Below are 27,629 nucleotides of genomic sequence, written 5' to 3'. Positions count from 1 at the left end.
AGAAAGTGTCCCTCCAAAAGCAGCCACATTTTTATTCCTGTGCATGCCCTTGTCTGCACTCCATTATCCAAATCATTAATGAAAATATTAAACAGTACTGGACCCAGGATTGCCCCTTTTGGGATCTCTCTGGATAGATCCTCCCAAGTTTGACAGCAAGCCATTGATGATTACTGTCACACTGTCTGGAGTGGTTCTCAGTTCCTGATCTGGGGCTCTTTTTTAGGGAGTATTCCCCTCTCCTTACATAAGTTTAATGGCTTTTGGGTCAAGACTGTGATTCGCTCCCTGTGACTAATCTTTAGCTCTTAAAACTCTCAATATCAAGTTTAAATTTTTAACAGTGCTGGGATTATGATCTATAAACCCAATTGACCTGTGGCATGTGAATCCTGCCAAGACTAGGCCAACTGTCACACTGTCTGGAGTGATTCATGACCATGAGTGCTAACCTTTGGGCAGATTGTCAAGAAGCAGGCCAGAGACCCCAAATTGGTTGTGTGTTCTAGAATTAGATTTCACCAACCCAGAAACAAATGTTAACTGCTGAAGCACTATAACAGTTTTACCATGGAGTCACAGGCAGTCCCCATTGGCATTCCAGTCTATCTTGCCACCCAAATGATAGTTGGTTGCTATACACCAAAGATCACAAAATATTCAGGTTGCTCCCAGTCCCAAGAGACCACTCACTTACCCCAGGTCTACGTGTACTTTAAATCTCTCAGCAAAAACCACACTTGTAGCCAATCTTGTAATAAATTTTTAGTTAGTTTATTAACTAGGGAAAAAATTAATTACAAGGTTTACAGCAGGCAAGCATATACAGAAATGAGTTAGTCTAAAGTTTTAAAAGGTGACAGCGCTGTAGTAATCTGTCAGCTCTGAATGTCTTTCAGGGCTAACACAGGTTGATTCTGGAGATCTCTGCTCCTGGTTCGTAGCTGCTGTGGACCTGAAAGACTCCAAATAGCAAAAGAGATGAAGGAAATAAAAATAGCTGACATTTTTTTCTTCTCGAATTCAAGTTGATGGGACGAGCCCTTTTGCACGTAGCCTCTTTATGGGTGTGAAGGGGCAAATAAAGTCTTTGTATAGTGATGTCCCACAATGGCCCATTTACTTTTGACAGGACTTCTTGATGGTTAGAAGAGAATTCCTCCTGACTGGGTTTACTGTTTCAGAGCAAACATTTTTTACAGTTATAAAGCAAAAAATTATATTACCTTATAGCATGTGATAAAGATGTTATAAGTGAAATTAATGAAAGCAACAACTTACAAGCATTTCATAAAGTCTAAACACTCAACTCCTTGTTAATAAAGTTCAAGACCCATCTTAACTATACCAACACAGGTGAAACAGACTGGTTTCCAGCAGTGAATTTGTCAGTGCTAAGATGAGGCCTAAAGCCTTGGCAAGAGCTGGCACCTGGTCTGCCAGCATCACAATTACTCCTTCAATATAGTGTTTCAACCAGTTGTGCACTCATCTTATAGTAATTTCATCTAGACCCCATTTCCCTAGTTTGCTTATGACAATGTCAAAAACCTTACTAAGCTCAAGATATCATGACTACTGTTTCCCCTTTTCCACTAGGACAGTAACACTGTCAAAGAAGAAAGTTAGAAAGTTGGTTTGGTATGATTTATTCTTGACAAAATCATGTTGTCTATTCCTTATAACACTGTTAATCTTCTAGATTGGTTAATAATTCATTCCAGTATCTCCAGGTATCAAAGTTAGGCTGACTGGTCTTAAGTTTCCCAGGTCCTGTTTGTCCCCCTTTTTAAAGATAGGCAAACATAGTACCTTTCTCTCGTCGTCTGGGAACTCATCCACTCCCCATGAGTTCTCAAAGAACTGCTAACTGTTCCAAAGTTGAGTCATATAATTCCTTAAGTATCCTAGGATGAATTTCATCAGGCCTTGCCAACTTGAATACAACTAATTTATCTATTCCTTAACCTCTAATTGTGTTGAGCATCTGGTCACCATTAACCTTATTACCGAAGATTGTAGCAAAATAGGCATTAAACACCTCAGCCTTCTTCTTGGCATCTGCTATTAGCTATCCTTCCCCACTAAGTAGAAGACCTACACTTTTCTTCATCTTTCTCTTGCTCCTAATGTATTTAAAGAACCTCCGATTGTCTTTTATGTCCCTTGCTAGATGTATCACATTTTATGCTTTATCCTTTCTCATTTTGTCCCTACATGGTTGTACTATTCTTTTGTATTCCTCAGCAGTTCATCCATGTTCCCACGTTTTGTGGGATTCCTTTTTGATTTTCAGGTCATTAAAGAGCTCTTGATGGAGCAATACTGGCCTCTGCCTATCTTTCCTTTACATTGGAATAGTTGGCAATTATGCCTTTAATATGGTCTCCTTGAGAAACTGCCAGCTTTCCTGTATTCCTTTTCCCCTTAAGATTTTCTTTCCAGGGACCTTACATAGCTATTCTGAGTTTGTTAATGTCTGTTTTGAAGTATATTGTCCTTATTCTGCTGCTCTCACTCCTTCCTTTCTTTAGAAGCATGAAACCTGTCATTTCATGATCAATTTCACTCAAATTGCCTTCTGCCTTCAGACTGGCAACTTATTCCACCCTGTTGGTCAGAGTCAAATCTAAAATGGCTCTCTCCAGGTTACTTCCTCAACTGTCTGAAACAAAAAGTTGTCCTCAGTACATTCGAAGATATTATGTTTTGTTAGATTATTTTTCTGACAGATGTCTGGATAGGTAGAGTCCCTCATTACTACCAGCTCTTGTGTTTTGGATATTTGTTATTTGTTCTAAAAATGCCTCATCCATCTCCTCTTCCTGATTCGGTGGTTTATAGTAGACCCCTCCCTTTTATGCAGCTTAGTCAAGTCCCTATAAAGTTCTGGATGTTCTCCGCATTTGACTAAGTAATTGAGTCTACAAATTTTGCCACAGTACAGCTCCCTCCTTTTTCCTGATCACTAATAAATAGGGAGCACTACCAAAACAAATCAACTCTGCTTGAAGTTTCAGCTTTTCTCTGGCAACCGTTATCCATGTTTACTCCAGGGACTTGTCCCTTTTCTTCTGAACTTGCAGGAGTAAAATAATTTTGACAGAATATAAAGTAATTCTGCATTGAAATGAATGGGAAAAGCACTGGACCTGGAATGCCAACTTTAAAAATTCCAAGTTAAAAAAAAAAGTAGTTAACTTGTATCTAATGCAAAAAAGTTCAGAATCTGTCTTAGCCTCTTACTTGCCAAGCAAATCAAAGAGGTGCTTAGTCTAAGTAGGTCTACACTGCAGCTGGGAGGTGTGATTGTCAGCACAAGTAGAAAGCATCATGCTAGCACTGCTTGAGGTAGCGCACTAAATACAGCAGTATGGACTGTGCTGCACAGATGGCAATTTGAGCTAGTCACCCATCCCCAAGCCTGGCCAACTCCCTGGGTTTGAGTGTAGGTAGCTAATCTGAGCCGCCACCCATGCCATAACATCCATATTGCTATTTTTAAAGCATGATAGCTCGAGCAGAGCTAGTGCAAGTCTGTCTACTTGTGCCGGGAATCTCCCCTCCCAGCTAAAGTGCAGACATACCCTTCAAATGATTTATTGAGTAAATTAGGCAAGTCAAAAAGTAAGCTATGTGCTTTTTAAACCCATTCTTTCAATATGGACTTCTAATTTCCTCCCCAGCCCCCAAACTCAATTCTGTCCCATTCATATCAGTTGCAGACAGGCATTACTTTGTACCCAGGGCTGACGCTTGCACTACACTACAAAATTTAAGGGCAGCAATTGTGACATCTGAATTGGGGTTGAACACTGTTTAGTTGCAAATGCTAAGCAAGCCCTTACTTGTCCACATAGTGTCTGAACAGTGTTAAAGGGTTAGTTGACAAATCACATTTGTTAGTGTAGAGCAGGTCTGGAGAGTGTAATACTGGCTTGTTACCAGTAGCAAGGGATAGCATGGCAACAAAGCAGCAAATACTGAGCTTGTGTACAAAGACTATACTCTCAAGATACATGCCCAATATAAACTAAGATTCCCCTGCACACCTATTCTAGATTGTGAACTATTTTCCACAGTGCTTAAGTTTGCTTTATACATATTCCCCTCTCTTGCAGGAAAAAGTGTGTATTAATGTTACTGTGGCCATCTGTTAAAAATGCTTGAGTAATGCATAGTGTCCATATTACAGTAATGCCCACATTCACTTCCCCAAACCTAAATTAATAAAAGTTGCACATGTACACACTTAGATAGCATTTGTTAGTAACTTGTGCAGTTCCTTCTTCAAAGATTTTGAAAAAACTAAAAAAGTGTTAACTTTCAAATTAACAAGTGTATATTTCTACAATTTTCTAAACAAACCTTGTTTAGTACATGTGTATGACTTATACTTCTATAGGGTTTAAGCTTTCACATATTATAAAGACATGGGAGTAAAGAAGCCAGAAAGACAGAGACTTGTATTACATCTCTGGTTATATAGGTCCATACATATACTGGAATATGGACTTCTATATTTTAGTTTATTGCAAAGATATTGGGTTTAAAAGTGATTTTCCAGTCAAATATCTGTATTCGCCTTTTTAGGTTCTGTGGAAGACAAACATTTCTAGGCAACATTAAAAGCTACAATATTTTTAGCTCTCTTTAGAATTAAACATCTGCAACTCTCAAGGAAAAATAAAAAGTAACACAACTGTACAAAGAGTCCACTATCACAGATCATTTATACACTACGTTAAAAAATACAAATATTTTATTACAAATTTTTTATCAAACTGTGTACATACAGTAAGTACTGTCAAAAGCCAACACATCAATTGTTATTTTATGTACAGTTGGCTAATGTTAATGTGACATGCAGCTTATCCTGAGCAATGCTTTTCTATCACTGTAAAGGTCCAATATTTTAGACTTTTGGCAACAGTCAAGTAGTTACCACCCTGCACCAGCAATGACATTTCAGAGGTAAAGCAGTTAAGTATTATGTAGGGCAAAAGAGTTTTCCATTGCCATGATCAATTTAAGCAAACACATGTTTTCCTTGCTCCACAAAGAGTCATCCTAATGGACAGTAAAGTGCACACAACCACCAGGAAAAACTTATTTTTCTCGAATCTCACCTGTTATTCTACATGCTCCAAACATGTACTATAACATTAAGGATTTTAGACTCTGCCCCTGAGGTCTTGAAATATAACTTCTGTGCAAGCTTAACTTTCTAAACTGCATGAAACAATTCCGTTATGAAAAGAGTAAAATATGGGAAATTTGGAAAGATGGCATATGATGAGCAGGTCACTGTTAATTTGTCCCAGAGATACCATTTCTGAGGGTACATTTTACTTCTGACACAGTGTTTTTAGAATATTTTTTTCATAAGACTATAGATCAGACAAGTACAGCATGCAATATAATACTTTCAGTTATTTACCATTTACATGGTAATATTGCCAGGCACTCATGCCCTCTGTGGACCACATAGCACTGCCTCTACCTGTAGTGTAACTAATTTTACATTGCCTTTGCTAGTGACGTTCTTGCATAACTTAGAAAAGAAAGCCACCAACATTTTAAATTTATTATGGGGTACTAGAAAGTGCTTCTCAAAAATGTCTTAATATTGACTTTATTTTGTTACAAGTGGCATGGTAAACCTTATAAAAGTCAGAGCTGTCCAGGGTCTCAAGTTTAAAAAATTCTGTTCACTTTGGATAAAAGAATACTTAAGTCATTAGACTATTCAGAAGCAACATTTATGCAGACTAACTTACACTCACAAGACAAACATGACAATTCACTTAATATATGAAGTGAACTGCTGGTAAAAAATAATTGCACAATTACCACACAATCTAGTCACCAATAATAAAAGCAAATGTTTTGCATTTTACAAATATTTTTAAATCAGAAGTTCAGCCATTATCTGTGAAGGCATACTTCATATCTTAGGCACTGGACCCAGTTTAGAGGTAAAATGTCTTGGGCAACATGATTAAGAGTCATCACCTATTCAAGGACATCCATATGAAGTTTACGTACAGTACTACAAATACATCAGATACTGCCATAAATTTAATGAGAATACAAAACATTATTAAATACATCTTTCACTTCATGGCACATCAAGCATGTTAACACCACTTGTTATACATCTGAATTAGTAATGGTCAATTGTGGTTATGTTTTATTGAATATTTTCCTTTCTGTAACTGAGAAATATACAGTTTGGATTTACTTCCATCAGGCCTCTTAAACCACACTTCATCATGGTTAATTGTTGTAATTATGGCACTGAAAAGAAAAAAAATAGGATTTAGAAACAAATGATCTTATAAATCAAAGGATCAGCCCCACAAGTAGAGTGCTCTTTTGGAATACTAAATATTTGGATTAAGAAGTACTAGGCCCAGACAGCTACTGCCTCCTTCCTGATTATGTTGATATTTTTAACAACAGAATTCTGTAGCTGACACTAAAGATACATGAATATATCTAGGAACACTATATCTTCACCAATAATTTTTCATCCAATAAAAATGATAGTTCTAATGAATCTCAAACATTTAATTTGGTTAAACACAGCACTCATTTTCCCTTTTAATGTATAGGGTCTATAATAAAAATACAAGTTTGTCTCATAGTACCCATTGAGAAGACCTTATCAATCCACCAATCTGAAGTGGGCTTCCTGAAAAAAAACAAACAAGTCAAACGAAATTGCTCTCCAGCAAAAAGAAAGTTAGGAAGAACTTGTATTTAACTGTTAGCCAGTACACACGTAAAGGAAAAACTGAATTGGTTGGGTAATTGAACTTTTTTTTTTTTTTTTTACATGGATTACTTAGTTAAATATTAATGCAAACACTTTTGGAGTTGTTTTTCCTCATTGTTCATTAGTAGAAAGCAGTTTCAAGGCACATTCCATACTTTCCTTTGGACCACCTGATTTAAGGATTAAAATATAAATATAATTAGACACTTGATTGCTAGTGGTGTGCCAGTTCAGTCATTATTACTTTGACACTCAGATGAAGAGAATTCACAGAATCATGAAAATGTAGGAAAGGAAGGGACCTCCAGAGGATATCTAGTCCATCTCCCTGAACAGCAGCAGGACCAAATATAACTAAACCATCTCTGATGGGTGTCTGTCTAACCTGTTCTTAGACAATGCCAAAGATGGGGATTGCAAAACTTCCCTAGGTAACAATTTCAGTACTTAATCTTTATAGTTAGCAAGTTTTCCCCCAATATTTAACATTAATCTCCCTTGCTGCAGAGTAAGACCATTACTTCTTGTCCTACCTTCAGTGGACCTGGAGAACAATTGATCACCATCCTCTCTATAACAGTCCTTAACATATATGAAGACTATCATCAGGTCATGTCCCCTCCCTCACCCGCAGTCTTCTTTCTCAAGACTAAACATGCCCATTTAAAAAAAAAAAAAAAAAAAAACACTTTTCCTCATGTCACATTTTCTAAACCTTTTCTCATTTTTCTTGCTGTCCTTTGGATTCCTCCCAATTTGTCCACATCTTTCTTAAAGGGTGACATTCAGTAGTGCTCTCAGTACTCTAGCTGAGGGCTCAGTACTGAGTAAAGTTGGACAATTACCTCCCAAGTCTTACATATGACACTCCTGTTAATACACCCCAGAATGATATTAGCCTTTTTCACAACTGCATAACATTTTTTACTCATTCAATTTGTGATCCACTATAATCCCCAGATCCTTTTCTGCAGTACTATTGCCCACCCAGTTATTCCCCATTTTATATTTATGCATTTGCTTTTCCCTTCTTAAGTGAAGGACTTTGTACTTATCTTTACTGAATTTCATCTTGTTGATTTCAGAGCAAGTCTCTAATTTGCCAAGGTAGTTCTAATCCTCTCCTCTGAAGTGTTTGAAAGTCCCCCAGTGGCATCACCCACAAATTTTATAAGCACACTCTCCATTATCCAAGTAATTAACGAAAATATTGACTAGTACTGGACCTAGGACAGACCTCCTGCCACTATACATGTCCTCCCGGTTTGAAAGCAAACCATTGTTAATTACTCTGAGTATGGTTTTTCAACCAGTTGTGCATCCACTTGATAGTAATTTTATCTAGACCACATTTTCCTAGTTTGCTTACGACAATGTCACGTGGGACTGTGTCAAAAGCTTTACTAAAAAAAAAAAAAAAATCCAAGGTAAGTGTCCACTGTTTCCCCCTTATCCGCTAGGCCAGTAATCCAGTCAAAGAAGGTATTAGGTTGGTTTGGCATGATTTGTTCTTGACAAATCCTAGAAGATAATAAATGACAAGTAATAGCCAACAAGGGCCTTAAAAATATATTCTCTAATAATTAATTCCAGTATCTTTCCAGGTATTCGAGTCCGTCTGACTGGTCTATAAATCCCTCCAGTCCTCTTTGTTCCTCTTTTTAAAGACTTCTGGATCTCACCCATCCTCTGAGTTCTCAAAGATATTCTCTATATTATATTAAAATTGCAACCGTTTACTCAGCCTTGAAATAACTAATATATATTAGAGGATCATGTAGTACTTGGATATTTGCAGTGTACAAATTACATACCATATATACTCGTTCATAAGCTGAATTTTTTTTAGTAAAAAAGGGAAGCACCAGAGAAGGGGGTCGACTTATGAACGGGTATAGAGAGGGAGAGGAGGGACCCAGCCCCTCCCCCCAACAGAGGGAGCAAGGAGAGGCAGCACAGCCAGAAGGGAAGAGGCGGGACCAGAGTCTCTCCGCTTCTGGCCATGCTGCTCTCCCGCCAGCCTCCAAAGCAGCTGCAACTCCGGGGCTGGCAGGCTGCAGCCGTGCCGGTCGGCCCCACCCCCCCAGGGCACGCTGTGGCCCTGCCACCCGGCTTGCCGGAGCACACTGCGGCCGTGCCGCCCAGCCCACTGAAACATGCTGCGACCGCGCTGCCCAGCCTCCCGGAGCAGCTCCAGCCAGGCAAGAGACATCCTCCCCTGGCCCTCCCCAGATAAGGTGGGAAGGGAGAGGATAGAGAGAGTGTGGGGGTCCCAGGCTAGGGGTGGGGTCATGTGGGGGGTGGTCACAGGGATTACTCCCCTAACCCTCAGCTTCTCCCCCCCAAAAAAATTTCCCCGCCAGCTGCTGTCCCGGCCCGTCAGGGTAAGCAGCTGGCGCACCGGAACACTTTGATTTCTTAGATTTACCTCCGTGCCTGCGGACGCTCGAGGTAAACAAACCATCTCAGCCCACCAGCGGCTTATCCTGATGGCCCGGGAACCATAGTTTGCTGACCCCTGAATTATAGGGTTGGTTTATAAACGGATCATAAAAATTTTCCATTTTTACTTATCCATCTTGGGGGGTCGGCTTATAAATGAACCGGTTTATGATCAAGTATATACGGTAGTTTAAAGCTGTGGTGACAATAGACAACCTCAAAGTAAGAGCTATTTATTTACACAACTCACATCACAGCCCATATCAGATCTCCAGATTATCTCAATATTGTAAATTTAACATACTCTTAATCATTGCTGAATGGCATAGCTGCTCTGATGTAGCAGGATCCAGTGCAGGATGAGGCATATGTCAATCAGAGCATGGCTTTCATAGATTTATATATGAATGTTTGAACACATTTACCTGCGTGATCCTGTCCAAAAATTTAACAAAAGTCTTCAAACTCAATGCAAAGCAAAATGAGAAAGGGCAAAATGATTTCCACAGATTTGTTTCATGACGGTTAATGTACGTGCTAAAATAAACAATGTATAATTGTATTCAAATTCTTTCCTGCTTCAGCTCTAAACAGTTTTTTATTTTTTTAAACTCCCTGTTCAAATGTTTTCCCTGATCATAAGAGTAACAAAACTAATCAGTAGATACAGTTGACTTCAATTACTATTGTCCAATTCAGATGGATTCCTCCATTACAGAAGAGTAGTTTCTCACACAAACCTGTGTGGCTTTGCATATATTGGATCAAACTCGGCCCTACGATTTACTTGTATCATACCATTGAAGCTGATGGTTGTTGAAGTTTGAAGGTGGAAATTTAGCTGTGAATACATTTATCCATATACTGGGCAGAGGTTCACATTTATCTACTTTTTCAATTTATTGCTTAAAATTCACTGAAATTTAAAAGGTCCTACAGATTCAACATAATTTGTACTTTAATCCATATTTAACAAAGATTCTAGTCTGGGAATAGTTAAGAGGTTCATGTTCTAAACAGAGCTCCAACTTTTCAGAACATCAGACATTTGAAAGCAAGGACACATGATTTACCATTGGTTTAAAGCAGTTGTCAGCAAGTCTGGAAATATTCAGGTAAGATTCCATTTAAAACTGGGTCAAAACTTGATCCAAACTTAATCCCCTTGATCCAAACACACCAAGGAAAAAGTTCCAGACTCTGGTAACAAGTTTCGGGACTTCAATCTATATGGTAAAATCCTGGCCCCATTTAATTCCCATTAACTACAATGGAGCCAGGACTTCACTCATAGTTCAAAATCTATCACATCTCTGCCCTCTTACATAGAAATTGCCATACCAGATCAGACCAATGTTCAATCTAGTCCACTGTCCTGTCTGATGTCAGTACCAAGTCCTGTCTTGCCTCTATCAAGTACTAGAAACTACAAAGAGAACATTTATAGAATTGCCTCTCCCAGGTTTTTAATCAGAGTTTTTCCTGAGGTGGAGCAGCTTGTGAAAGGATTCATTCGGGAAAAAATAGGAGCAAGTATTTGACATTTTCAATGGCTTTTTAATTAATGTATTACACAAATTTAGCATGTGGGCTCAGATTTCATTTTTATAAACAAAGTCTGATAGCCTGATGTCCTCTCTTCTATGTGGAATTGCAGCCAGAGAAAAATATAGATGGAAAGTCTAAGGAAATATAGTATTTTAAGTGTGGTATATTTAGTGGGTTAAGATATGGAGTTTTGTTTATACTCATGTTTTAGGTAGGACTGTGAAGTGATTAAAAAAATTAATTGCGATTAATCATGCTGTTAAACAATAGAATACCGTTTATTTTAAATATTTTTGGTTTACTACATTTTCAAATGTATTAATTTCAAATTACAACACAGAATACAAAATGTACAGTGCTCACTTTATATTTATTTTTATTACAAATATCTGCACTGTAAAAAACAAAATTGTATTTTTCAATTCACCTCATACAAGTACTGTAGTGCAATCTCTTTATCATGAAAGTTGAACTTCCAAATGTAGAATTGTGTACCAAAAAAACTGCATTCAAAAATAAAACAAAGTCCACTCAGTCCTACTTCTTGGTCAGCCAATCACTTAGACAAACAAGGTTGGTTATAATTTGCAGGAGATAATGCTGCCTGATTCTTGTTTAAAATGTCACCTGAAAGTGAGAACAGGCGTTTGCATGGCACTGTTGCAGCTGGCGTTGCAAGACATTTACGTGCCAGATTCGCTGAAGTTCATATGCCCCTTCATGCTTTAACCACCATTCCAGAGGACATGCTTCCATGCTGATGATGGGTTCTGCTCGATAACGATCCAAAGCAATATGGACTGTTCATTTTCATCATCTGAGTCAGATGCCACCAGCAGAAGGTTGATTTTCTTTTTTGGTGGTTTGGGTTCTGTAGTTTCCGCATCAGAGTGTTGCTCTTTTAGGACGTTTAAAAGCATGCTCCACACCTCATCCCTCTCAGATTTTGGATGGCACTTCAGACTCTTAAACCTTGGGTCAAGTGCTGTAGCTATTTTTAGAAATCTCACATCAATACCTTCTTTGAGTTTTATCAAATCTGCTGTGAAAGTATTCTTAAAACAAACATGTGCTGGGTCATCATCCTAGACTGCTATAACATGAAATATATGGCAGAATGTGGGTAAAACAGAGCAGGAGACCCCCAAGGAGTACAGTCACAAATTTAATTGACATTTTTTTAAACGAGCATCATCAGCATAGAAGCATGTGCTCTGGAATGGTGTCCGAAGCATGAAGGGGCATACAACTGTTTGGTATATCTGGCATGTAAATACCTTGTAACACCGGCTACAAAAGTGCCATGCGAACGCCTGTTCTCACTTTCAGATGACATTGTAAATAAGAAGCAGGCAGCATTATCTCCCGTAAATGTAAACAAACTTGTTTGTGTTAGTGATTGGCTGAACAAGAAGTAGGACTGAGTGGATTTGTAAGCTCCAAAGTTTTACACAGTTTTGTTTTTGAGTGCAGTTATGTAACCCCCCCCCCCAATCTGCATTTGTAAGTTACACTTTCATGATAAAGAGATTGTACTTCAGTACTTGTATGAGGTGAATTGAAAAATACTATTTATTTTGTTTATCATTTTTACAGTGCATATATTTGTAATAAAAAACAACAATATAAAGTGAGCACTGTGCACTTTGTATTCTGTGTTGTAATTGAAATCAATATTGAAAATGTAGAAAAACATTCAAAAATATTTAATAAATTTCAATTGGTATTCTATTGTTATAAGTGTGATTAATTGAGATTAATTTTTTTATCGTGATTAATTGTTTTGAGTTAATTACGTGAATTAACTGCAATTGACAGCCCTCGTTTTAGGCTATTATTTCAGACATATACATCAGCTGTCAAATTTTATGTATTTTAAATATTAAGATAACTAAGCCTCTACACTTAGATCATTTGGTACTTATGCTGGAGGAAGGCAAAAATAGATATCTAGAAGAAAGCAGCTCGTTATCTTTTAAGATAGAAAATATTGATAAGTAACTGACATGGCAACAGCTGACTGAAATTGTAAGGTTGGGCTTTCCATTCACTGTATAATGTACGTTATTGTAAATGGGAGTAGCCTATAATGACCTTTACCTTGTAGGGCACTCATCTTTCTTATCAATACATATTGTCTGTCCACGTCCATACCACTCTCCATCATAATAGAGTCTTCCTTCTTCAGACCTAGCACAATGCAGATGCTTTTCTAATTTGACAGGTGCTAAAATGATCAACAGAAATATTTATTACTGACCATGCAGATATTAAAGTCAGGTTTATAAATTTATTTTCAAATACTTAACTACATCAGCACATGCATATATGCTAAGTGTTTAGTTATTAAAAAGGGCATTGCTACCTTAGGCAACAATCAAACTAAAATCTAAGATAGTTAAGAGAAGAGATGCTTTTTTCTTTTATCTCCTGATGTAGTGGGGTCCATTAAAAACTCAATTTTCAGGTAAAATTAACGTTAATTTACATCATGGTAACTGTGGTATATGTGGCAAGTCTAAGTATCAACCATTGATCAAATTTCTTCCTCTTTCTCCCCACACCTCTCCTCCTCTCCAATACAATTGTGTCAGTGTACTATGTCATTAACCACAATACCCCAACAGAAATTTGTCACTAAAGAAAGCAACACCTACTTACTTCCTCTTCTCTTGTTCCCCAACCACTTCCTCCCCCTTGTTTCCCTTTCTACCTAACTTGGACATTTAAGGTGAATATCACCTTGGTATCCAAACATTGTCCCCTTCCTCTCTCCCAAGTTCTGCTCTTCACTGACTCAGAGCAGCAGAGCATAGTGAAATGGATAAGCTCTGCTTAACTTCAATTAGCTGCTGCACACAGAGCAGCTGGGGGAGGTAGAAGCCAGAGAAAAAGCATTTATATGCTGCACTGACATGTATCAAGCCAATCCAATCTGTTTCTCTACAAGTCTACTCCTTCTACTGGTAATCTTCCACCATTTAAGTATTAACCTTGATTTTAAAAACATTTCACCATTTAGAAGATACTGAGACTATAATGAAAATAACAATTTCATACAAATATATGTAAGAAAGACTGTCAGTGGAGAGAGCAACCCTATTGTAAAGCACAGAGCACAACAGTGCCTCAACCAAGGCCTGAGAGATAGGAAGCAGCTTAGGGTATGTCTATACTGCAGCAAACACAAAGAGACACACAGCATTGAGTCTCAGAGTCCAGGTCAACTGACGAGGGCTCGTGTAGCAGGGCTAAAAACAGCAGTCTCAGAGACTAGGCCCCAGACCGAGCAGAAGTATCTACAGTGCTGTTTGCAGCCCCATGGTGCAAGCCTGAGTCAGCTGACCAGAGCTCTGAGACTCACTGCCATGTTTGTTTTTTCTTTTTGAAGTGCAGACATACCCTTAAAGCCCTCTGCTTTCCTTTCCCCTCCTCAACCACTGCAGTCCCTGTTGTGCCTGATAAATCTCTGTTCTGTCTAGATGAAATCTATGCTGTTGTGCTTAATGAGTTTTGTCTTATGAAACCAGAATGTATTAAGGTGTGAGGTTTTTATTACTTACGTTCCGGCTTTACTCTGTGTGGCCCCAGCGTAGCCATTGCCTTGAAGTACAAAAAAGGAAAAAAGAGAAAGTTAAGAAAGCTTACTTTTTGAACATTTATTAAAAAATGCCTTAAGAAAAGTTCTACTGCAGTGCAGCTCTTTAATATATTAGCATTTACATATATATGTTTAAACGCTTGTTCTAAAAAAATCAAAAATATTTTATAACATTGCACACCACTGATTTAGCTGAATAAAAGCATGCAGAGAAACAGATCCATTATCTGCTTTAATGGGCTTTGATTTTAAATAAATCAGGAGCAATTCTTTATACAATATTTTATAGTTGGTGTTACGTCACTCTGCAGATTGCCAACCAAACCCAAAATAGCACGAAACATTCTTAATTCAGCTTACAATCAATAGCTGCCAGATAAAGATTTTGGATAAAGAAAAGCTCACTCAAAAAGCTATAGAAACAAGCCTCTGCCTAGCTCACAGTTGTATCCAAGTCCATTCTACGGTTGTGTGTATAATAATCAGTTTTACTCACTCTCAGCCCTACTTAAGAGCTATTAGGGTGAAATTGTGTCTATGGTCCGATATTTGTTCAGCATAATTCCTGCTGTAGTTTAAGCAAAGCAGTTTCCAACTTTATGTGTTGGACCCTCAATTGTGATGGATTTGCCCATGTTCCCTTGTACCATTCAGGAGCACAGTGGACATTTCTGCTTTGTTCACCTTCTTGCACATGTTTATCTCCTACCCACACCCACCTTCAGTGTCTTTTCTGTATATTTCTCAGCTGTATATTTTTCTATTTTGTTTCCCCTCCTCTAGTGCCAAAGAAGAGGAGGAAGACAGGTTGGTTTTCAAGTAGCCATCCAGTTTTATGTGCAGTCTAGAGAATGTTTACAGTCAGGAAGAGAGGTGGATCCAATGTCATGAAGGTGTCCCTGTCTTGATTCTCTCCTCTAGCCCACCTCGCCTTGAACTAGTCTGGTGTTCCACAAGATGGGAAATACTGCTTATACACCCTGGTGACTAGCTGGTTCTAGGTTTTATTAGGTCCCAGGACATTATGGCAGAAAGGTGGTTTTCTAGCCACTGGGGAGGTACAGTCAGGTTAGACCAGTGGTTCTCAACCTATTTACCATTGTGAGCTGTATATGGGGCCCACAATGTGTTATGTGGGCCGCATCTAATACTACATCTATGCCCTGAGTACGTCACATGGGCTGCAGCTCTGTGCTGATTGGGCCGCAAGCAGCCCAGAGGCTGCAGGTTGAGAACCACTGGGTTGGGACTCTTGCCTCGAGTCCCAACTGCCTCACCACCTGACCGACATCTATATCATAATGAAATATGTGGTGACAGAGCAAAATAAACTGAATTTACTATCAAATTAAACAAACTACCGTATTTATTTATTCATTTTCACAATTAATTATAAAATGTTTTTGAAATTTTAAAAAAAGCTGCTGCAGATTTTCCAGCATACTGTACCAGAGTAAAACAGAATTTAGGTCCAGCTTGTTGTAGAGTAAACCAGGCCTTCAGTATGGCATTCCCCATTTTACAGATTAGGAACTGAGATGAAAAGGCTACGGGTATGCCTACACTGCAACAACACCACATACCCGCCCTGCAGCAGCGAGTCTCAGAACCCAGGTCAGCTGACTTGGACTCACAGTGTGGGGCTAAACACAGCAGTTTAGATGTTCCCGCTTGGGCTGGAGCCTGAGCTCTGAAACCCAGCAAGGAGGGGTGGATCTCAGAACCCAGGCACCAGCCCAAGCAGGAATGTCTACACTGCTATTTTTAGGCCCAGACAGAGAGCCCCACAAGCCCAAGTCAGTTGACCCAGGATATGAGACTCACTGCTGCAGGGTTCTCCGTCCCCCATCCTACTCCGTTCTTTGCTGTGAAGACGTACCCTAAGAGACATAGCCAAGGGCAGACTACTCAGTATCAGAGCTAAGTTTAGAACGCACATCACTCTGTTCCCTTGCTATAACTATCAGACTTTATTGCAAAAATACTATTTAGCAATATTTATGCTCTCGATTATTTTAATGGAAGCTTGCCTATATATTTGTAAAATGTATGAGAACAGGGCAACAAAACAGGCAACAAAATTGACATTCATCCTCCAATCATACCTTCCTTATTGTTGTCCAATCTTCAAGTATATCGAGGTCCTGTAACATATAAACTATATAGGGACGTTGAAAAGTTAAGGGAATCACTTTTTACAGTGAAATTAGCATAAAAGGTCTACAATCTTCATAAATTTTAAATTACTTAGTGACTCTATTCTGCCATTGCTCCACACACAGAATTCCAAATGAAGTGAAAAGCACTACAAAAATTAGGTCTTGAGAGCCACACAGCGTACAAGTGTCACTTAAGTTTCCTAGAAGCTATCATATTTACAATTACATTAAGGTTGTTATTGTAGAACACCACAGGGATACAAGACTACAACAGACATTACATACCCATTCTGTACTTGACAGACACCAAAACAATCCTTGTTTCTTGTACTCCAAACAGAATAAATCAATCCTGGCAGCTTATTTTTCTACAATACTGAAAGCAAGCATCTAAATTAACATCTTCAGTGCAGTTTCTTAGGGACTCTAAATCCTATACTATTACATGGAAAAACGTTAAGGTTGAGAAATCAAGTATCTGAAAGACTGGAAATACTGAGTTAAAGTTCGAAAGCTCTACCTTAAAATATCAACTCTGTACCACAAGTTGTTAATTACTACAATATACACAAATACAAAACAGAATATTGTAAAGTAGTATGTATAAAAGTCTTCAGATCTGTCTTGTTTTTTCAACCTCAGCAAGCTATATAACACAAGGCAAGTTTGAAAAAGTTGATAAATTATGAACGTTTAAAGTTAAATCGCCCTGACTTTAAAAAACACATTAGTTTTGAAGCAGTTTGAGAAACTGGAAGAAAAAGTTTAAGTTGTTGAAATTAAACATTCATTACTAATCAACACTTTTAAAAAAAAATTATTTTGTAGTTCTCATTGTGATTTCAAGTCAAGTTCAAAGACTATGTACTGTAACGTACTGAAAGACTAAGAAATTCCAGTATGCATTACATATTGTGTTAGATAAATTTAACCATACTTTAAGAAATAAGCACAAGACAGCAAATTAACATGGATCTCTGTCTGTAAAAATAAGTAAGAACTGCCAATGTATCTTGTAATTTGAAGCTATTCGGCTTCACACCTCCAGCACACAGCCATCCTGTGCATGAATACTTGGAAATTTATACCCCATAATTCCTTTTAGCAATTTCTGTATTAGAAGACCAGACGATAGAGTTACATCCAAACAACTGAATAACCACCACTTAAATTTCTGGCACTAGCTAAAAGCATCTCCACTAAGCTGAATTTATGATAATGCCATCTTAACTGAGTAACATTCATTAATATCCACTGTCATTACGACAGGTCATCTTTCTGAGAAATATTCCAATAAAGCAGCAGTCTTGATGTGGTGTGTCCCAACTAGAGACACGCAGAATAAAATAGACAGTGATAGACTTTAAAAAAGAAAGCCACAACTTTAACTTCATTTCGCTTTTAAATTTTAATAGGGGGACCTAAACACCTCAAATATCATGTGTTTTGAGTCTGATGTGATATTAAATGGCCTCCATACTAAAAAAAAAAAATATTTAGGGTTGATCCCCTTGGGCTGAATCCTAGGAGTTAGGCCTACCTTTGAATTCTCTCATCCTCCCCTGCAAGGGGGAAGTGAGGGTGCATCTGAAGGGTACCTCAGTTTGCAAAGACTTTAGACCTCCCCTTCCTCCAGGCTAAGAGCATCTACCAATCATCTCCTGGGTTTTGTGTTTACTTCTGGAAGCTGGCTCCTTTGAGCCTCTCACCTGCACTGGACATCAGCTGTAAACGGTGACAAAATTATGAACTCACAGCTTTTGAATCTTGTCCTTACTCCTTATTAACCTAAACCTGCAAACATTAGCAACCCTGACCTCTGGAATTTAAAATATGCAATCAAAAAGTGATAAACATAGAGCTCTTAAGCCTTAACAATTAGACAGCAGTCAGTAAACAAGGTAAAGGATACTCAAGATATGGAGTTCAATTGCACAAGCTACAGAACATAGTACAAGAAAAGGTCAACAAGTAAGTTACTTTCTGCATAGTGTAACTCCCTTTCAAAAAGTTACCTGGAGAGGGGCATCTTTTGTCCAAGTTTTACCCTGTTTTTACTCCACAGTTGAACATTCCATCATCATCTAATCTCAACCACAATGTCATATTAAGCCTCCTCTCTCCCCCTACTGCCAAATTCTGTCATTCTGTCACTGGTACTAGAAGTGTGATTGGCACTGTACAAAACAAATACAAATCTTTGCCTCTGAAGTTTCCACCTCTGACATCTCCACAAAAAACCCAACCTTCTACCTCTAAAGCAAAGTCCAGATGTTGGTCATTTTACCTCAATTACTGCAACCTCTTTCTCTATTTTTCCTGCTTCTGACAGGACTACTTTTCAACCCCTCAAAAATACTGCTATTGATCATGTCAGTCTTCAAATTGCTTCTCTACTATTCACAAATTCAAGTTTCTAATTTTCACCTTCAAAACACCAACTACAACTCCACCTACATTCATTTCATCTTCCTTTTACCTAGATCTCCAAAGCCATCCTCCAGAATCATTCATTTCATCCTCTGTCTCCTGAGCCTTATATCATGCCATCCTTATGCTGTAAACTCCTTATTTATCCTTGTGTTCTGGGAAGCTATCATTTTCATTCAAGTTTATCAATTTCTTAAACTTCTGAAAGCATATCAATATTGGACTTTAGTGGCTTAACATTATCAGAAAAATGGTTCTACATTTCTTGGAGATTATGTATCCATTGTCCCATCATCTTGCGTAGCATGTGCAAGGAACTGTATGTTTTTTTAAATTAAAGATTGCAAACTCCTTGGAGTGAGAATCATGTGTTTCTCCATGCACCAAGCATAATGACACTACTTACTAGACATATCAAAAAATGCTTTGCTGTCTTACCAGAAAAAGTTTATGGTGAGTTTTTAAAAAGACTAGAATTTGGGATTAAATCCCTCTTATTTTAAAAGATCACTGTCAATGGCCAGTAGAATTAGTTTCCAAATTTTATCTAATTTAGAGTATTCTCTGTGCCTTCTCGCTTACTTTCCCCTAAACTTCCTTTGAATCCTCTCCCTTCACTCCTAAATTGTTCTGTAAGCATGTTTAGAATATGCTTTTCCTCTCTTTTTGGCCTATGTTACTCTCACTGTTATGATTGCTACTATGTAACAACTTCCTTCCTCTGTTTTTGCTGCCTGGAGCTGATGCCATGGATCAGTGTATTGAAACAAAGTCAAAGCAGAAATCTGGCTGACATGTTCAAGAATTCAATTGCTTCTATTTTTGGAAGTGGAAAATTAGATGGAATTAAAAACAGTCACTTTTGCAATTACTCAACAGTGAAACTAGTATTTTGAAAACAGTGATCTTAATCTGGATTTTCAAGGTCACAAAAGGTGACCTTTCAACTAGATTTCCACCACCACAATTAGAACAAAATCTGTCTGCCAAGAACAGCAGTAGGGAAGTATTTATTAAGCATTCCTCTAGAGTTGAGCATCTTTTTCAATGAGAGGCTATCAGCAGCCTAGCGGCTACACCTCTACCGCGATAGAATGCTGTCTTTGGGAGCCAAAAAAATCTTACCGCGTTATAGGTGAAACCGCGTTATATCGAACTTGCTTTGATCCACTGGAGTGCGCAGCCCTCCCCCCCCCCCGGAGCACTGCTTTACCGCGTTATATCCGAATTCGTGTTATATCAGGTCGTGTTATATCGGGGTAGAGGTGTACTAGGAGATAAGAGATTGTTATGGGAAAACTAATATACCAATTATCAGGGCCGGCTCCAGCATTTCTGCCACCCCAAGCAAAAAAAAAAAAAAGTCGCGATCGGCGGTGGCAGTTCAGCGGTAGGCCCTTCGCTCCTAGAGGGAGTGAGGGACCTGCCGCCCCCGAATTGCCACAAGTGCCGCCCCTCTCCCTTGGCCGCCCCAACCACCTGCTTGTTAAGCTGGTGCCTGGAGACGGCCCTGCCAATTATGTACCCAAAAAATAGACAAAGGACAAAATACTTGCATATTTGATTGCAATTTATTCAATACTCAGACAAGATACAGTCACCTGCAAAAGACCACCACACCTGTCCAATCCTTTTGAAATATTAACATTTGATATACATGCTTGGTCTGTTAAATGTGTATTCAGAGATTTCACTGTATTTAATAAAAATCACTGGAAGTGACGTGTCATGGACTTTGTAATCATGCTCACTCTGATATGGTAGGAACTTGTTAAATACAGAGATATGACACAGGGATAGCTCAGTGGTTTGAGCATTGGCCTGCTAAACTCAGGGTTGTGAGTTCAATCCTTGAGGGGGCCATTTAGGGATCTGGGGCAAAAAATCTGTCAGGGATGGTACTTGGTCCTGCTATGAAGGCAGTGGACTGGACTCCTTGATCTTTCAAGGTCCTTCCAGCTCTATGAGATAGGTATATCTCCATATTAAAAAAAAAAAAAAAAACACAACACTGGATAATGTCCCTCTAAACAAAAGTTCACTGTTGTAAATTGTTTTTGTTACGGATATTTACATGGCAAGGATTTGCAAGCCTGTTAAGACTTCCTAAATATAGTAAAAAAAATATATTATTGCTTAAGCAGACAATATAACAGGAGAACAAGTCGTAAGAAGGCTATAAAACACAAAATGCTGCACAGATAAGAACGATAGAAAAAGGATATCTGATATGACAACTGGTTTCTTTTTATCTGGACTAAATGGATCCTTCCTTTTTTTCCTGGACTGTAGTTCATCATTCCATAATTCTGAAAAAAGCGTAATAAGAATGCTACAATTACATTAATGAATTTGATGTTTAACTCTTTTACAGTAAAAAAAATTGTCTGACAAGGATATAAATCAGATTTTCTGGTACATGCTCTTTGTGAGAAGAATGGCAATTTTCACATTTTAATGTACTATATTTTGTAGGCCTTAATATTTTGGCAGACAGATAAAATTAACAGATTCTCACCATAGCAGACAAGGCATAGTAACATCTGCTCTAACAGCAGATTGTATCTACTTTAAGTTCATTGAGGCTTAGAATAAAGTCTAACATATAATTAACAGCATTCCACAATGTGATGAAAGGCTCTATAGATGCAGTACTTGCATATAATTGACCCAGCAGTTAGCTACCAGATGACAGATATGACAATTTTCTGCAATATCCTTGAACAGCCTTATTGAATCAAGTTTAACTATCTTTGGAGTCCATTGTATTAAATGAAAAGGTTAAGTATTATTACAGGCCAGGATTGCATGTAACTTTTCGCTGGGGGGGAAGGGGAGTGAGATGGGATATGAACCCAGGCACATTATGAACTTCAAAGGACTATGTTGAGCAATGTACCAGTCAAGAATGGACTTTTGGGACAAACAGTATCAAGTGTTTGCCTGGTGAATCTCTATAGATTAATACAATTTCCCACCAGCAGTTATGCAAAAATCCAGCCTGTTGAAATTACAGCCTGAAGAGGGAACCATTGTCTACTGATTATCTGTTCCCAGAACCCGAAGATCAAAGGCCCAATCTATATAAAAGAAAAGACTAACCTATTCATGGGAGTGCTAGTTCTAAGCTAAGGCTGCTATGAACTTGTAACCACAGAAAAAATGCCTTTGTGAGGTATGAAGGATTGACTCCTACCATAGCCCTGGTTGGAGATGGGGGATTTCTCTGGTAAGCTTATTGGCATACGTGCAAGTTCTTTTCTTTTCTGTAATGTTTTCTCTGTAATGCCTTCACCTTAAGAATAAATGTGATTGCTTATAAAGGACTGTGTGGTAAATTGTGACTACTGGCAATTACAGCTGCTCATATTCTTTGTAGAGAAAGCAAAGCAAAGAAATAGACCTGCTTAGGTAGTCTGGTTTGATGGGGAAATCATAGTGTAGACAGGGAACGCTGCAGCAGGGAAAAAACCCAGTCAGGAGGGAGAGAGATGTGGGTCTCTGCCCAAGAGAGGTGATGGCCGAGGAGCCTAGAGTGGGTACTCTTAATGGCCCATGGAGGGACAATACAGGTGCAGTTGCCCTAAACTGTGACATCAAGTCATTAAAAATCTTTCAAATCCTATTTACCTGAGGTAATGTCAATGCTATGCCTGTCTTCTTCTAATCTTCTGATCTTCTCTTCTAGTTCACTTTGTACAGTATCATACAACAAGAGCTTCTCACTCTGAAACAAAAGCAAGAAATTATAACTTATGCATTCATGCATGTTTATCAACTAAATGCACTTGACATCAACTGATTTAGAAGTTCAGGTGCAACATGATAAGAGTCGCTTATGCATTTAGATACAGCCATGAAGCATAAGCCACATTTTGCACTTGATTTTGAGTCCCTCATCCACCTGCTTTTTCAGTGTGATGTCCCAGCCCCTTAAAGCTTACACTTATTCCAGATATTTCATGTGGATGCAAGATATACAGATATCAAAGAAGGGTGCATGTGCTGAGGATTTGAGTGGGACCATGATAGGAAGGAGATGTAAAGCAAGCAGCTAGATCTCCACCAGAATGTTCTCTAGTTGGACATTATCTCCCATCATGACTGTCTGATAAAGACTCACAATGAAGAATAGAGAAGATGGTCGACCCATCACTCATGCTCTTCTCAAGATATGAAGTAGATCTAAAGCAAAAATGGAACACAAAGAGCACTGGAAACAGTCTATTGATTAGGTCAGGATTATGAAGAATAAACCTGAATGAATGGCAGTTCTTACCAAATTGGAGGGGCTTTGGGTGTGGGTCAAGGACGTGGATTGTGTGCATTGATCAAGACTTGCCCACTCCTTCAGTCCTATAAAGTCACTCCCAGGAACACAGGAAATACCAGACTGGATCAAATACATGATCAATATAGTCCGGTATCCTATCTCCAACCAAATTCACTATGGACTTCATATTCAGAATGTACTGTAGTGGTACAGATTAGTGGTGTGCAGATTAAATTGTCTATTTACACCTGGTCAAGTTTTCCAAATTCGTAAGTTTTTAAAAATTTAGGAAAAAAAATAATTATGTTTTATTAAAACTTCCCCATTTTTCAGCCAGATCTAATCTTTGTTAACTATAGTACTAGTAAAAGTTAGATTCTCTTATAGAATTGTATTAACAATTGTCCTTTGAACTTTGTGAACAAATTAAGAAGTGACTGCTACAATAGCAATACTATGTCCAGAATAATGCAACCTAGAGTGTTGAACTGAAACACTCCTAAATCAGCAGTGACAACCATACAATAGTTTAAAACATTGTAATTTAATTAGCACTTTTCAAAGGGGATATATAAACTCTACCACCATTCGGTTCCAAATACATTAATGGCTTATCTTTAATTATAGGTATTGTACTAGCCCCTTCCTTCATTGACAAACAGAAGCAGATGCATACACAAGCCTGGATTCTCTATATAATCCAACAAATACTTCAGCTGCTTTCCCATCCCTCAAGGTTGCTGGCTTTAAAGTTAAGAATGGTCATACCATGGATTTTATTTACACAATAGTACATATTTGACACAATAATTATAAACTGCTTAGATATGGCAATTAGACTTTTAAAGAAATTTAAAACAGTATCTGAAATCCCAGAACTGTGCAAGTCATTTTGCATTATATGAGTTTTGGGCTTTGGGGAAGTACCTTTATTGCTCCTTTCATTTGCTGGGGGGATAGCTCAGTGGTTTGAGCATTGGCCTGCTAAACCCAGGGTTACGAGTTCAATCCTTGAGGGTTCTGGGGTTAGGGATCTGGGGCAAAAATCTGTCTGGGGATTGGTCCTGCTTTGAGCAGGGGGTTGGACTAGATGACCTCCTGAGGTCCCTTCCAACCTTGATATTCTATGATTCTATGTCTCCTAAAGGATGACAAATATACATGCATCTTTGGAGGGTTTGGGTTTTTTTGTTTTTATTTGAATTGCAACAGATAATGACTCCTAGAAGGACTGAGAGAAAATAACAAAGAGGAAACACTCACTAGTCATATTCTCTTTTATCTACAATAGCACCTGAGGCAGTTCAGTTGGCTGAGAAATGATCTGGTACCAAAAAAACAGTTTCTACAGCTGCACCTAAAATTGCACTGGAATTCATCTCTTCTGTAATATAAAGGCTTGGATGCCTGACTTGATTCACGATAACATATCAGATTCCCTGTTGTCAAAGATATCCGAAATGTAAAGAAAAAAAAAAAAAAAAGAAAAAACCACATGAAGGAAATACAAGAAAAGATGGAGGCTTTGGAAATTCAAGAAGAAAGCACCAAGACGTTTCCTCAAGTCCTTATTAAGGATAAATTGCCAAGATGTAGATAAGAGAAAAGTTATATTTACCTCACTTTTAAATATACAAAATACTTATGTTCATACACATTTAACCCCCATTTAGAATTATAAGTCTGTTTCACAACTTTCTATTGTAACTTCCACATCAGTGAATGAAAGAGGTTAAGGACTTATGTCCGTTAATGTTAATAACCTACAGCGCATTTGAGCTCCTGCCAGTGGGGGAAGGGCAGCACACTCTTAGAAATGTCCCCTTCCCCTTGTGCAGCATGTGGTCATGCCAGCTGGGACAGACCCACATCATTCTGGGAAGTACTGAAAACTCTGATAATCTGGGAATGCATAAGTAGCCATCCTCCTAGAACCCTCCACCAGCCCCCACTTATCCTGAGAGCCCCCACACACATCCCAGCATCCCGGACATACTTCTTGCTTGTTGCAGCTCCACCAGCTAGGTCCCCATCCCCCAACATCCTCGATTCCTGCCACAGCCCCCAACATCTGCCACTCATCACCATTCACCCTGCAGCCCCCCCCCACACACACACACACTCCCGCTCATCTCATAACCTGTCACCAACTCACCCCCAACCCCTCCCCAGAACCTCCCCAGCCACTCACCGGTGTCCTCCCAGCTCAGCACTCCGCTCCCATCCTGAGCTAGAGAGGCTCTGCCCAATCCCAGCAGCTCTGTCACTATCATCACCCACCCTGCACTCCATGAAGCAGGCCAAATTTGAGTGATGAGTGGCTTTGCGACCCTGTGCACCACATCACAACACTACGCATCCAGTGACTGGGGCCCCGACTGAGATGGGGGCCCTGTGCAAGCACACGGAGTGCTTTAGGACAGGCCTGGATTAACCAAAGGCAATGCTCTCACTGAAGGGGATTGTATTTAGGAATTTGTTTTCAATGGGTCTGTATCTCTTGTGATTTATGTCAAGAGAGTGTCAGATTTCTTTGCTAAACCTATGCTTTACTGCCATGTTATCCCTGAAGGGTATAACAAGAAAATTGGAGCTCCTACAGCTTGGTGTGGGGGGAGGAAACAAAGGCTTGTCTAACTGGAGGGTCAGGAGGGCTAAGGCACTGGGTCTGGAGCGTTGGAAGCCAGATTGCAGGGTCCCACTGCCCAAGAATGGTGTCAGACATGAGGGAGTATGCTTCAGAGATACAGAGCTCGGAACAGTGATCAATCACTATCCAGACCCAGGAGGCTTAGAAGCACATGGAATTCAATCTCAGTAGACTGATGTCTATTCAGAAATGGACTAGATCAGGTTGTGACAATTTACATCCAGGTAAACAGGTAATAGTATCAAAATATGAAGATCCATATTAGTCCAGACATTTCAAGTATTATATGCACTCACAGAAAGAAATTCTGCTTGTAAAAACAAAAGCTTCTATCTCTGGGTTTAAAGGTTTTGATATTTTTTTCCACCTGAACAAGGATCAATAGAATTACCGTATATACTCATTCATTAGCCCGTTCGTTTAGAAGACGACCCCCCCAAAATGGATAGGTAAAAATAGCAAGAACTGTATGACCCTTTCATAAGCCGACCCCATATTTCAGGGTTTGGAAAACTTTGGCTCCCGGCCCGTCAGGGTAAGCCACTTCCCGCAGCTCCCATTGGCTGGGAATGGTGAACCACGGCCACAGGGAGCTGAGGGGCTCTATGCCTGCAAATGCTCCAGGTAAACAAAACGACAATGTATTAGATATTCAATTTAATGATTAAAATCCATCACATTTTGGTGCAGACCTGTTTATAAGCTGACCCCCGCTCTTTGATGCGTCACTTTTTTACCAAAAATATTCGGCTTATGAATGAATATATACAGTAATTGTTCTACAACTCTGTCTATGCAAATACTTTTCTATCTATTGCTGAAATTATCAGAGATTCTACTGAAATAGAAACATGTCTAATTCTCTCGTACCAGTTTTTGAATAGTGACAACATTATTTTCTGCCCATAAGCTGCTTTTAAAAATAGAATTATTGCAAAATGTGACTGCTGTATTCATGGTAGAATACCACTAACTATTTTCTCAGATGCCTACTATATAAAAGAGATTCCAAAAATGATCGGAGGTCTTTTCAATCTTAGACGGGCCCTGTTAATGAAAGTAGTATTAATCTTGTTTATGTAAACCAAACTGACACCTAGCTGAGGTCTCATTTCTTTAAATTGTTAAGGATGTATTTCTTTTGAAATGATAAAGAAAGTTACATCAAAATATTGAAGTTACAGCAATAATACAAACTTAAAATGGACCGATCTTGGAAACTGTTGCACATCCATTAAGGACAGACTTGATTAGCCACCAGTTTAAACAAGTTGACAATACCTCACAGTGCTGGCGAGAAGCTTGAATTTCACATTCATATTTGTTCTTTACAGACTCTAAACAGAGCTCTCTATAGATACCTGCAACCAGACAAATTACAGCATTATTACTTTTTAAAAAAAGATGAGTAACTGATTTCAGAATTATCTGTCAAGATTGCTATTGCTAGTCCTAGAGTAATGCACATATGCACAAAAAAAAACCAAAAAACTATTTTACATATTGACAGTGTTCAGACAGTACACAGAGTATAAAACTTGTATGGAAAAATAACTGACTGAACTCAAGAGGCTGCAGAGAAAATTGCCCTCAATTTTGTTCACTTCTGTATTTATGCAGACTACAAATTTATCTTGCTGGCAATATAGGTAGAAAAGAAACTAATTTATCCCACAAAATTCTGTCAATGCAACACAAGATAGACTTACTATGTTACAGCTTTGCCACTTCTGGCTGAGATAACT

At 38.6% G+C, this 27,629-nt stretch overlaps 1 protein-coding gene across 2 annotated transcripts in view; it reads right to left on the bottom strand.

Moving 5' to 3' along the window:
- Nucleotides 1-2,113: 2,113 nt before the first annotated feature.
- The window catches only part of BRMS1L (BRMS1 like transcriptional repressor), a 45,807-nt gene continuing 20,291 nt past the window's right edge, over nucleotides 2,114-27,629 (bottom strand). The window contains exons 4-11 of one of the 2 annotated variants that reach the window (XM_024195988.2): nucleotides 27,166-27,245; nucleotides 22,592-22,688; nucleotides 21,187-21,270; nucleotides 16,478-16,542; nucleotides 14,335-14,374; nucleotides 12,872-12,998; nucleotides 6,654-6,697; nucleotides 6,212-6,300 (exon numbers count right to left, since the gene is read on the bottom strand). In XM_024195988.2, the coding sequence (XP_024051756.1) occupies nucleotides 6,293-6,300; nucleotides 6,654-6,697; nucleotides 12,872-12,998; nucleotides 14,335-14,374; nucleotides 16,478-16,542; nucleotides 21,187-21,270; nucleotides 22,592-22,688; nucleotides 27,166-27,245 (545 nt within the window). In that variant the 3' untranslated portion in view covers nucleotides 6,212-6,292. Of the gene's footprint in view, nucleotides 6,301-6,653; nucleotides 6,698-12,871; nucleotides 12,999-14,334; nucleotides 14,375-16,477; nucleotides 16,543-21,186; nucleotides 21,271-22,591; nucleotides 22,689-27,165; nucleotides 27,246-27,629 lie in introns of both variants that reach the window. The other variant, XM_024195987.2, reaches the window with a different exon arrangement.

This window comes from Terrapene carolina, unplaced genomic scaffold, assembly GCF_002925995.2.
Source record: "Terrapene carolina triunguis isolate 2854851 unplaced genomic scaffold, T_m_triunguis-2.0 Scaffold96, whole genome shotgun sequence".
Classification (NCBI taxonomy): Eukaryota; Metazoa; Chordata; order Testudines; family Emydidae; genus Terrapene; species Terrapene triunguis.
The sequence above is the reverse complement of the archived record's forward strand: the minus strand, read 5'-3'. Positions and strand labels throughout refer to the sequence as shown.